At 35.9% G+C, this 12,686-nt stretch overlaps 1 protein-coding gene across 1 annotated transcript in view; it reads left to right on the top strand.

Moving 5' to 3' along the window:
- Positions 1 to 12,686, top strand: part of KIAA1109 (KIAA1109 ortholog) — a 311,628-nt gene that overhangs the window by 260,524 nt on the left and 38,418 nt on the right. Inside the window, exons 57-64 of the mRNA XM_042781736.1 lie at positions 2,859 to 3,085; positions 3,758 to 3,955; positions 4,148 to 4,278; positions 5,720 to 5,843; positions 8,238 to 8,347; positions 9,024 to 9,114; positions 9,678 to 9,740; positions 11,844 to 12,097. Coding sequence (XP_042637670.1) covers positions 2,859 to 3,085; positions 3,758 to 3,955; positions 4,148 to 4,278; positions 5,720 to 5,843; positions 8,238 to 8,347; positions 9,024 to 9,114; positions 9,678 to 9,740; positions 11,844 to 12,097 — 1,198 coding nt within the window. The remainder of the gene's footprint in view (positions 1 to 2,858; positions 3,086 to 3,757; positions 3,956 to 4,147; positions 4,279 to 5,719; positions 5,844 to 8,237; positions 8,348 to 9,023; positions 9,115 to 9,677; positions 9,741 to 11,843; positions 12,098 to 12,686) is intronic.

Here is a 12,686-nt window from a genome sequence, read left to right on the forward strand (position 1 = left end):
GGAATTGACTGATGGCAGTGAGTTTGTTTTTATAAAGACTGGTCATTGAAACCACTTAGCAGTACTGCAGAAGGCAGGCCTAAGGATCAGCTTCCATAAAGATTACAGCCAAGAAAACTCTATGGATCACAGTTTTACTCTGTGATGCATGATGTCACGTGAGTCAGAATCAGCTTGACAACAACAGGTTTGATTTTTGTGGTAACACATAGAGAAGGGTCAAAGCTGACTAAGTTAATGGATTTCCTTTCTCTTCTTATTATTTCCTCTTATCTTTCCTAAACCTAGCCTTAGTACTGATGCTATCTATGGAAGTTATCTCAGCAAACAGCTAGACTGATAGTCACAGTGACAAAGAAATGAAAAAGTCCAGGAAATTTCCAGCAGCTATGTTAGAAGGAATGGGAGATGACTGGGGTAAATATAGGTAGTAGGGGAGAGGTCACATGAATATCTTTGTCATCATGACTTTTGTTTATAAGTGACAACAACCCGTTCAAACTAGCTTAAGTAAAATAAAGAATGTATTAGAACGTATTTCAGGATCACACTTAAATATAGGAATAGTAGGAAAGAGAAGGAACCACATCAATTTATGGGCCATTAGGAACTGGAACCAAGATCTTAACCATCACCAGGACTCTTTACAGCTCTTATCTTTGCTTCTCTCTATGGCTGCTTCATTTTTTCTTACTTTGACCTTCTTCTTACAAGTAACAGGAAACATAGCTGCCAACAGCTCATGACCTTCCCTTACCCTACCCTCAAACACTGGAAAGGGGCAGACCTTTTCTCAACTTTAGGGAACAATTCTTATTTTTCCAGATTTGACCCTCATCTGGACCATTCTTTCTGCAATGAAAGAATTGGCAAAGAACAAGGCTCAGGAATTGACGAAATACCCATTGAGATATTTCAACAAACAGATGCCCCATTGGAGGCACTCACTCGGTTATGCCAAGAGATTTGGAAGACAGCCACCTGGCCAACTGACTGGAAGAGATCCATATTTGTACCCATTTCAAAGAAAGGTGATCCCATAGAATGTGGAAATTATAGAACAATATCATTAATATCGCACGCAAGTAAGATCTTACTGAGGATAATTCAACAACGGTTGCAGCAGTATATTGACAAAGAACTTCCAGAGGTGCAAGCTGGATTCAGAAGAGGACGTGGAATAAGGGATATCATAGCTGTTGTCAGATGGATCTTGGCTCAAGCCAAAGAATACCAGAAAGATGTTTACTTGTGTTTTATTGACTATGCAAAGGCATTTGTGTGGATCATGACAATTTATGGATAATTTTGAGAAGAATGGGAATTCCCGAACACTTAATTGTACTCGTGAGGAACCTGGACCTTGACCAGGAGGCTGTTGTTCTAACGGAACAAGGGGACACTACATAGTTTAAAATCAGGAAGGGAGTGTGTCAGGGTTGTATCCTTTCCCCATACTTATTCAATCTATATGCTGAGCAAATAATCCAAGAAGCTGGACTATATGAAGAAAAACGTGGCATCAGAATTGGAGGAAGAATCATTAACAACCTGAGATATGCAGACAATACAACTTTTCTTTGCTGAAAGTGAGGATGACTTGAGGCACCTACTGATGAAGGTTGAAGAATACAGTCTGCAGTATGGATTACGTCTCAATATAAAGAAAACAAAAATCCTCACAATAGGACCAATGAGCAACATCACAATAAATGGGAGAAGTTTGAGGTTGTCAAAGAGTTGACATTGCTTGGTTCTACAATCGATGCCAATGGAAACAGCAGTCAGAACATTAGACAACGTGTAGCATTGGGAAAGTCAACCGCGAAGGAACTGTTTCAAGTGCTGAGGAGCAAGGATCCTTTAGGACTAAGATGCACCTGACAAAAGCCATGATATTTCCAATCGCCTCGTATGCATGTGAGAGCTGGACAATTAATAGGAAGACCGAAGAAGAGTTGATACTTTTGAGTTGTGTTGCTGGCGAAGAATGCTGAAAGTACCATGGACTGCTAAAAGAACTAACAGATCTGTCCTGGAAAAACTGCACCTGAAATGCTCCTTGGAAGCAAGAATGGCCAGACTTCGTCTCACCTATTTTGGTCATGTTGTCAGAAAGGACCATTCCCTGGAGAAGGATGTCATGCTTGGTAGGGTGGAGGGTCAACAAAAGAGGGGGAGGCCTTCAACGAGATGGATTGACATGGTGGCTGCGATGATGGGCTCAAATATAGCAGGGGTCATGGAGCTGGCGCGGAATCAGGCAGTGTTTCGTTCTGCTGTGCATGGGGTCGCTATGAGTCAGAAATTACTCGACGGCACCTAACAATAACAACAACTGGACCAGTTATCTAATTAATTCTGGCTAATGAATTGAGGTCATGGCAATTCCTGCTACAGCTATAGGAAGACAGATCATCTTTGGAGTTTGGAAGGGAATTTGCAATTCATAGGAAAAAAAAAAAGTGTGCCGTATGATGGAAACAAAGGAGCACTCTACATACACATTGAAACCAAACCTATATTTGAGTATGTCCCTGTATCTAGGTATAGGGAGCTCTGGTGACATATAGTGCCTAAGGTATTTGACTGCTAACCAGAAGGCTGGTGGTTCAAACCCACCAGCTACTTCTTGGAAGGAAAACTGGGCAATCTATTTCTGTAGAGATACCGCCTCAGAAACCCAAGGAAGGGTCACTGTGAGTTGTGATCAATTGGACAGCAGTGAGTTTGTTTGTTTTTTTTATAGGAGACTTTAGTTATTACATGTAGCCATCTTCCATTTATTTCTTAAAGATAGAATTATTTATGTTTCTATACTCAGGACTTACCAAAACTGCTACTTTTTATTTAAACAGAAAGTAGTAGTGCTGGAACCTGGACACTCAATGTATTATGGAAAATGTGTGGGATTGATGTCCACATGGATCCTAATATTGGGAAAAGACTTAATGCTCTGGGCAACACCCTTACAACACTGACAGGAGAGGAGGATATAGATGACATTGCTGATCTAAATTCAGTCAACATAGCAGACCTTTCAGATGAAGATGAAGTTGATACTATGTCTCCCACTATCCATACTGTAAGTAAACTTGGAATTTTTCAGGTCTGGGTTTTACTGTGAGACAGGGTTATTATTAATACTTGATGTTATTTACTATATTACAGTTGGTATTTCTGAAGGAAGGCAAAGGAGTGGTGGTAGTGCCCTTTGTTTACATTTCATAATAATTATCTTTTAATTGAGTTCTTTGTGTCATAATGACTGTCAGTCAACTTTGCTCTAGTACTAACATTAAAAGCAAAGTGAATGCAAATCTATAGAGATCGAAAGTAACATGATTGGGGAAAGGCAAGTCATTGCTAATAGGTATGGAATTTTTCTTTAAGGTGATGAAAATAAGTCTAAACTGAGAATGTGGTGATGGTTGCAGAACTTTGTGGATATATGGTATTAAAAGAAACATTGAACTTTACATTTTAAGTAGGTAAATTTTATTATATGTGGGTCATAGCTCTAATGGTGCTTAAAAAATGAAATGTCAAAAAAAGCAAAAAGTGTGCATACCAAATCAAGCGCCCATTTTAAAAATAAGTGTTTACATCTATACATTGTATAATATCAAGTTACTTGTTAATCAAAAAGAAATTTACTCTCTGCCTTCTTTCAGGTATTTTTTAAAATGTAATTAACTATTTTGCCATGAAATCTTGGAAAGAAAGTAAAAAATTAATGTTACTGTTTATCATTTAGAGTTCAGATGGAAGTTCAGTAAGTGGAGATGGCCACAAGCTCACCTTTGGGCAGCGACTTGTAAATCACCTCCTAGGCCTGACGCCCCCAAATCAGCGCTATTCTGTTCCTGCAGAGTATTTATGTGACCCAGAGATGGGCTCCCCTCAGTCTAGCCAGTCCCATTTGAAAGCATGCAGAGCTCACTCATGGGGAAACGTAGGTAGCAACTAAATAAATGCCTTATGAAAATGAAGGGATTTGAATCGTTGGTGAATTCCAATCATCATACTAACTGTAGCTGACTTTGATTCTTGCATGCTTCCTTTGATTTAAGGTGTTAATTTTGTAGTAGTATAGATTTGCTGTATAATGTGAGGGTGGCACTGACATATGCATTTGATTTTTCAGGAAGCTGTAGATTATCGAAGACAAGGAACATCTGGCAGCCAACCAGGAGAACTTAGAGGAAGAAAAATTGTGAAGCGTATAGTAGATATCAGAGAACTAAATGAACAGGCCAAAGTAATAGATGATCTCAAGTATGTATAATTATTTTTAATTTAATATAGTATTCTCTAGTATTAGAATCATAGAATTTTAAAGGTGAAATAAATTACATTTGGGCTAATGCAGTCCCTTTAGTTGGTAAATGAAGTTACCAAAGGCCAGAGACCTTTAGTAACTTACTGTGATCATAAATTTATTAGTGATAAAGTTAGTGACTGGAGTCCTAGTCTGGTACTCTTCACAACTCTCTATTTCTGTGCCATTTATGACTGACTTTATATCATATATATCTTCACATGTGTAGATACACATACACATATCTTCACATGTATGTAGAAATATATGCATTAGTCTTTTATTAGCATTAGTATTTCTATGAAATGTGTAAGAGGAAAACAAATTTAACATTAAGTACCTCCACTGAGTTTGATATATATTATCTCAATTTAATCCTCACAACATCTGTGAGGTTAGATGGCATTATCTAGACTTTATTGATGAGAAAACTGGCTTAGAAAGGATAAAGAATACGAATTTGAACTTGTATGTGTCTGAATTCAGAATACGTGCTTTTGTGCTGACCCATGTTAGCAGTTCTATAGTACTGACATGAGGGTAGTATGAGTCGAGAGGAGAGAGTAGGTGGTAGTAATTTTTTTTTCCATATCCGTTGACTGCTGGATAGTAATGATTAGCTAAATAAATACTTCCTCTTTAAGCCTAAATATTCTTCTTGCCAAGTTTTGAAGTTTTGTGTTTTCTGAAAAGGGATGGTCATGCCTTATCTTTTCTAATCTTCACACATCTGCACCTGTGTTTTTTGCATTCAAGGACTTAACATAAATATATCCGTTTTGCATAATGAGAGGTATTGCCTATAACATAATTACACAGTGATTCACTGTTGACCTGTATTACAGTTTGAATTTTATTCTCAGGGGAAAAAGTGACTTGAAGAAAAATATACTTCTTCCTCCAAAATCTTTACCTGGGGTTTCAATTATATATAGAATTTTGAATATATACATCTTCCTACTGTATGCTCAGGGAGCTCCGGTAGTGTAGTGCCTAAAGCACTTGACTGCTAACCAGAAGGCTGGAGGTTCAAACCCACCAGCCACTCCTCGGAAGGAAGATGGGGCAATCTACTTCCATAGTGATACTGCCTTGGAAACCCAAGGAGGAGTCTGACTCGATGGCACATAATAACAACAACACTGTATGCTCATACTTTTCAATAGATTACCAGAGAGGCCCTTCATGAAGAAATGGGTATGAACTATGTCCTCAACCATTAGATAAATTTTTTTTACCATTTTCCAGAGAGAAGAGTGTTAGCTGTATGAAGGGTTTTAGCCTGTGCATACTAATCTTTGATATTCTGATGAGTAAAATAATTAAAAAGAACCAAGTAAAAAGAAATCTTCCTCTGTTACTTCTTAACACTGATTTCCATATTTGTTTTGTAACCAGAAAATTGGGTGCAAGTGAAGGCACCATAAACCAGGAAATTCAACGTTATCAGCAGTTAGAATCTGTTGCTGTGAATGACATTCGAAGAGATGTCCGGAAGAAGTTACGGAGATCCAGTATGCGAGTGCGTAATTGCTGAAGAAGAGTTTTATTAAACTGGATTATTTTTATTTTTTTTTTTACTTACCTTTGGCACAGTGGTTAAGGCATTTGGCAGTTTGAACCCACCAGCTGCCTTGCGGGAGAAAGATGGGGTAGTCTGCTTCAGTAAAGATACACCATTTTGGAAACCCTATGGGGCAGTTCTACTCTGTCCTACAGAGTTTTATGAGTTGAAATCAATTCATTGGCAATGTAGTGGGGATGATACTTACGTTCTCTATGTTATTCCAATGCTGGAAGTACTAGCTGATTTGTAAATATCAAAGCTACTATGTACAAGGCACTGTTTGGAGCATTTTACTTACTGAAAACAAATCTAGTCCAGTTGATTCCAGCTCATAGTGACCCTTATGTGTGCCAGAACTGTACTCAGTGGAGTTTTTAATGCTGTCATCTTATGAGAGTAGATGGCCAGGCCTATCTTCTATGGCACTGGAAACCTTATGGATAGTAGCTGAGCACAAACCCACTTGTGCCACTCAAGAACATTACTTTACATATAACAACCTGTTAAATCTGTAAATAACCCTACAAGGTGCATCTTATTATTCCATCCCCATCTTAAAGGCATGAAACTGAGGCACAGAGAGGTTAAGTAATTTGGCCAAGGTTAAATAGGCAGTAATCTTGTTGAAGCCAGGATTCAAACCCAGGCAGTGAGACTTTATAGTCTAGGCTTTTAACCACCATGTTTAGCTGTCTTTCAGAAGTCATACTTGCTTTTTTAGTCTTTAACTCAAACATGAATTCTGAAAATCTCCATTGTTCCCCTATACTATTCTCCATGGCCAGATTTTACCTCTCAGCCACTGTGCACTCTCAGCTCTTTGTTCTTATCTTTATTATTTTCAGATTTAGTTGTTCCCACTAGAGTTTGAATCTCTTGAAGAACAAATTATATATCTTTGATTCCACTTCTACCCTGTTTCCTGGTACAATTGGGATAAATGCATAGTAGAAAATAATTGTAAAACTTATTCAAATGGAGATAGGTTGCTTTCTGTGAAGATGATCTTGTTAGTGGAAAAGTTGTACTTTTTTTGATAAAAATAAGTGGGTTTTAAACTTTTCTTTTTTAAAATCAGCTGTAACTCTCCTTTTTCCCCCAGAATGAGGTATTTGAGTGGTGCCCCTGTGTATGAAGCATATTAAATTAGTGCTGATAGGGATCAAATGAAGGAGAATAGGCTGCAAGGGCTTCTGAGGCCATTGGTTTGACTTTTCCTTGATTGCCTCCAAAATCCCAGAGAATGCAGTTTGAATAATGTTAAAAATTATTAAAGGTAAAGTTCAGTTTGATTCATTCATCACTGGCCTCTGATAGTAGAAAGTAAATAATGATGATCTGTGATGTATAGTTCTGTATTTCAAGTTTTTCCACTTATCTACCTTAAAATCATACTGTGTAATTAAAACAGTGTTTGTGTGCTGTGTGTATAAGTAGCTCTGATGGTGTAGTGGTTAAGGCATTTGGCTGGTAACCAAAATGTTGGTGGTTCAAACCCACCAGCCACTCCGTGAAAGAAAGATGAAGAAATGTGCATCCATAAATATTTACAGCCTTGGAAACCCCCAATGGGAGTCACTGTGAGTTGGAATTGACTTGGTAGAAGTGAGCTTGAATTTTGAGCAGTTTATACTTGGAATAAAACTAGGTAGAGAGGATTAGGAAAGCTGTTGACATTACATCTGAGTTCTTAATACTTGTTTCATTTAACTTTTTCCCTTCGATTACCTTTACACCTTTCTTTTCTTCCACATTTCCACTGTATGAGAAGCTTCTTAACATCTAGCCTCCCCCATACCAAAATTTGGAGAAGAGGAATTTGGAGACAGGGAGAGTATTCAAGTCACCTCTTCCTTACCTGTACTATAATAAAGAGTTCTGTGGCAGGGGTGCCCCAGGGTCATACTTAAGATGGTTTAAGGTGACTTCTCTCCCACCAGCAGCCTCTCACTCTCTTTTTTTCTCCACAACTCTCTCCTTTACTTTTAACTCTCATTTCCTCTCTATGTTCTTTTCTTTTTCATCTTTCCTTTCTTTGCACCTTGTTTATGCCCCCAGCCCCCAAGCTTTTTCTTTTCTCCTATTCTCTGTTCTGTCAGGCCAGCTGGTGGCCCATATTTTCATTGTACAGCACTCCTAATTGACTTGAGACATAACTGATTCCTGCTCTACTTTGATACACCTATATTGTTAAGTGACTTTTAAAGTCACAATTTGAAGTAAATTGTTATTGACCTAGGGAAAACAAACTAACTTGTTTAGTAGTAGAATGTTTTCTTTTATAAGAGTCAAATATTACAATGATAAATAATTGCTTAAAGTCATCCTCTTTCCCTTCCAATTCATTAGGCTGCTTCCCTAAAGGATAAGTGGGGCTTGGGTTACAAACCAAGTTACAGTCGATCAAAAAGCATTTCTGCTTCTGGAAGACCACCTCTTAAGCGAATGGAAAGGGCAAGGTAATACAGATTTCAGCCAATGAAACAAGAAACAAAATTGCATACTCCTTTATCAGCATCCACCACCCATTTATTATGGTCTAATTGGGAAAATTATAACATTAAAGTGACAAAAATGGACAATATTAATCAAATACCCAATTGTGCTAGGTACTATCAAACTAAGAATTTTATTTGAGAAATTTGTATATTACATTTATAGTACATGTGTGCTTTTAGTAATGAAGTATAGTGATGTTTAGAAAAGTTTTATATGTAAACTTATAGACTACCTAAAGAAATTAAAATGTGCTTAACTAGTAGCTGCTGTTCTTTATCAGTGAGAAAAGATGTGAATACACACACACACACATTTAATATATGATAAAAATGTAAATTTTACAAATTATTGCAGTAAAATGCTGTTTTACTAATAAATCCACAGGATACATTAAGAAGTACAAGTTCTTTTTTTATATGGCTTAATTTTGAAAAGTCTTATGTCAGTCAAAACACTTAAGTCTTTTTATATGGGATGCTAAAGTTTAGGAAATGCAATTCCAAAAGTTAAATCCTTGGAAAGATAAATATTTAGAAACAGAATGTTAATGTCATTAATCAGACTTTTATGAAGTCTAGGAATAGTCTTTTTAAATCTATAATGTTAACATTTCATAACTTTGTATTTTACTTACAGTTCTCGAGTAGGAGAAAGCGAGGAACTCCCAGAAATCCGAGTGGATGCAGCATCTCCTGGCCCCAGAGTAACTTTCAATATCCAGGATACAGTAAGAGAGATATTATTCGTCACAGATACAAACTGCCAAATAGTGTTTAGTAATTATGAAATTCCAAGCTGTGTTTCATTCTGTTGTACATAGGGTCACTATGAGTCAGAGCCAACTTGACAGCACCTAACAACAACAATTACGAAACTATAGTAAATACAATTTAAAAGTACTAATTCCTGCCTAAAATGAAGTTTGGATTGTGATGGTTGAAGTGTCTGCACATTACCAACTTAGTGGGGCACTACCCACATGCCATCATTTGAGAGCCATGCTGCAGATGTTTGTGTCTTACGTATAGAAATATTTTTATTGACTACCTTTTCCTTCAAGTAAGAATCCACATTAAACTAGGTCTTGCACATAAAGGTATACATGTAATATGAAAATAATATTAGTATTTACTTGTATTTTTATTTGGAAAGAAAAAATAAAGTAAGGAGGTTAGATTTAAAGTTGTATTCTAATTTCATAGGATATTAAAGTATTTATTTGCTTTTTATTTCTTTATTTTGGAATTGTTTTTCTTTATTCATGAGTTTTGTTTTTGTTTTTTAATTAAGTTCAAAAACACAGTGTGGGGAAGTACACCACAATCCAGCTGTCCTGGGGAAGGGTATTTTCAGGTACTTTTTAAGAACAACATACGTTTTGCTTTAAAACTGATTAACTGACCTAAAAATCTGCTTTGAAGATGTCTTCCTCTCATTTCAAGCTAAACTCAGAGGTCAAGAATATTTTACATGATATTTTTAAAGTAAAAGGCTTAAGATTGTTTAAATTCTTTTCATCATGTATATTTTGTAAACCCCTGCATGCATACATTTTAGTTCTGTACATCTGCATCATTTAATATTAATTATTTTAATATTTAAAATGTATAGCAGTAGATATTAGCTCACCAAATCATAAACCAACAAGTGAATTTATTGTAGTTACTTGTTGAATCCCTAAATAAATCTCTTTTTTCACTACTTTCAACTACAAAATGAATCTCTTCCTTGTAAAACCAAAGATTAGTAAAGTAGTTCATACTAGTTGCTGTTCTAACTCAGAGCAACAAATTAATCATTGAATGTTATTGCCCTTGAGTTACTGGTATAAAAGAGTGTGTAAAAAAGCAAACCATTTAAAAAATTATTCTGATCTTCAAAATAGTGTGGAAAATGTGCTACCTGATCACTCACAAATTAACTAACATTTTTATAAAATACTTTCCCTAAATCTGAGTTATAAAAGTAAAAATGAATTTATATATATATATATATATATATATATATATGTATAATTTTTCTGTCAAGTTACATTAAAAAGAAAAAAAAACTGGCACTTATTCCACATATATTTTGCTTTCCTTCCTTTACTCTTTCAAACTAGAATCTTAATATATATCCTCTAAAAGCAAAACAAACCCACGGCCATTGAGTCGATTCAGACTCAGGGTAATCCTATAGGACAGAGTAGAATTACCCCAAAGAGTATGCAAGGTATAAATCTTTATAGAAGGAAACTACCTCATCTTATTCTCACAGGAATGGCTGGTGGGTTCAAACCGCTGACCTTTTGGTTAGTGGCCCAATGCCTTAACCACTGTGCCACCAGAGTTCTTATATATCTGGTAGTCACACTGAATTTTGTTATGGAACTGTTAAATTATATTACATAGTGAGCTTGACAAACAACCTTTCTCTGAAAAATACCTTGGAAATAAATCGTTTACAGTAAGTTGAATGAAATCTACCTAAGTAAATAATTTTTAATATTTGAGTTGATGTAAGTCCTATGTTTTAAATAGCACTGTATCCTGCTTTTAAAAAAAATGATGTGTAAAAGGCATAAATAGATCATTTATCTATATAAACTCATACTGTGAGTTTTGAAAATTGAAGATGTTCTGAAAAATAAAATCTAATTTACACTTACTCAATAATATGTATATGTGAAGAACAGCTGGATTCTGTGAATGTTTTAAATTTGGATTGTAGGATGTCGCTAAGTGTCTAATAGTAGTATCCAATAGTTTTAACTAATTGCATTACCTAGCAGATTGCACTTTACAAAAGGTTATCACATTTTCAAACAATAATAACCAAATCTGTAAAATTGGGAATAGAAATTAAGTCACAGGAAGTTTTGTTTTGTTTTTGGCCTACTTAAATATGTCTCCCAGTGCAAATCTGAGTTAGTGACATGGTGAGTATACGTACACTGTTTGCCTTAAAATACAATTTTAAGTTAGATCAATTGCTACATGTTTAATTACTCAACTATTTATGCATCTCTTTTTAACCCTGCAAGGGTTATTTTTTAGATACATCCTCAAAAACCATCCACGAGCATCATGAGATGACAACACACTCTACTGACACTGCATGACTTTTCATCACTAATTACTCTTGCCATTCTGATTTATAATCACATTGTTTTCTTTGTTTCCACAGCATGTTTAACTAATTAATAAGATCATACATGTTTATCTAAAGTAAAATTTCACTCTTGATTTTTAGTGTCAGTGGTGTGACTTTCTGTGGTTTGATCTACTTCCTTTCTTGGTGTGCTGTTCTATGCAATCCTAAATCTGACCTTTCTTTCAGTTCAGACAGAGGAAATTCAACTCTCAGAGCATTTTCAAATGTTTAACTTTATATATTTTTTCCTTTTTTTTTTTTTAATTGAGAAGGAACTTGTAATATGGACCTGAATGATGTTTTCTCTTTTTTTACAATCAGTTTCCAGAAGAGACAGAACTGGACCTTTTGTCAGTAACCATTGATGGTCCATGCCATTACTCATCTAATAGTGAAGGGTCCTGTACTGTGTTCAGTTCTCCCAAAACTCCAGGAGGCTTTTCACCAAGTATTCCTTTCCAACCTGAAGAGGGCCGACGAGATGACAGTTTGTCTTCTACCAGTGAAGACTCTGATAAGGATGAAAAGGAAGAAGACCATGAGAGGGAAAGGTTTTATATATACAGAAAACCGTCGTGAGTAGCCTTTTTGTTTTAAGACCTTAGGTAGTATTTCAGAATATAGAACTTAAGCCTAACATGTAATATATGACTGTTAATTTTTATAAAAAATAATCTTAATGTGCCTAGCCTGGGTGAGGTTAAGAGTTGTATTCATGGTTTATTAATGTAATTTAACTCACCAAAACCAAACAAAACTCACTGCCCTCTTGTCAGATACAACTCATAGCGACCCCCCCTTGGGTTTCTGAGGCGGTATCACTACAGAAGTAGATTGCCCAACATTCCTTCCGAGGAGTGGCTGGTGGGTTTGAACCACCAGCCTTCTGGTTAGTGGTCAGATTCCTTAGGCACTACGCTACCAGACCTCCTTAACTTAGCTCAACATGGTATTATTTTTCTTTCTTTCCCTGTCCTGCTTTTAATAAATCTGGGAACTATTTAAATTTACAATTTGGAAAAGGAAATCTCCTTCAAATTATAGAATATAATTAATGTACTGCCAGTCAAACTCTAAGAGCAGTGATTGTGCCTGTGTTCAGCACCTAACATATTCCTTGGCACATAGTAGTTACTTAATACATACATAACTGTTGCATACAAT

This window comes from Orycteropus afer, unplaced genomic scaffold (genome assembly GCF_000298275.1).
Source record: "Orycteropus afer afer isolate SDZICR_OR568_19922 unplaced genomic scaffold, OryAfe1.0 scaffold00162, whole genome shotgun sequence".
Classification (NCBI taxonomy): domain Eukaryota; kingdom Metazoa; phylum Chordata; class Mammalia; order Tubulidentata; family Orycteropodidae; genus Orycteropus; species Orycteropus afer.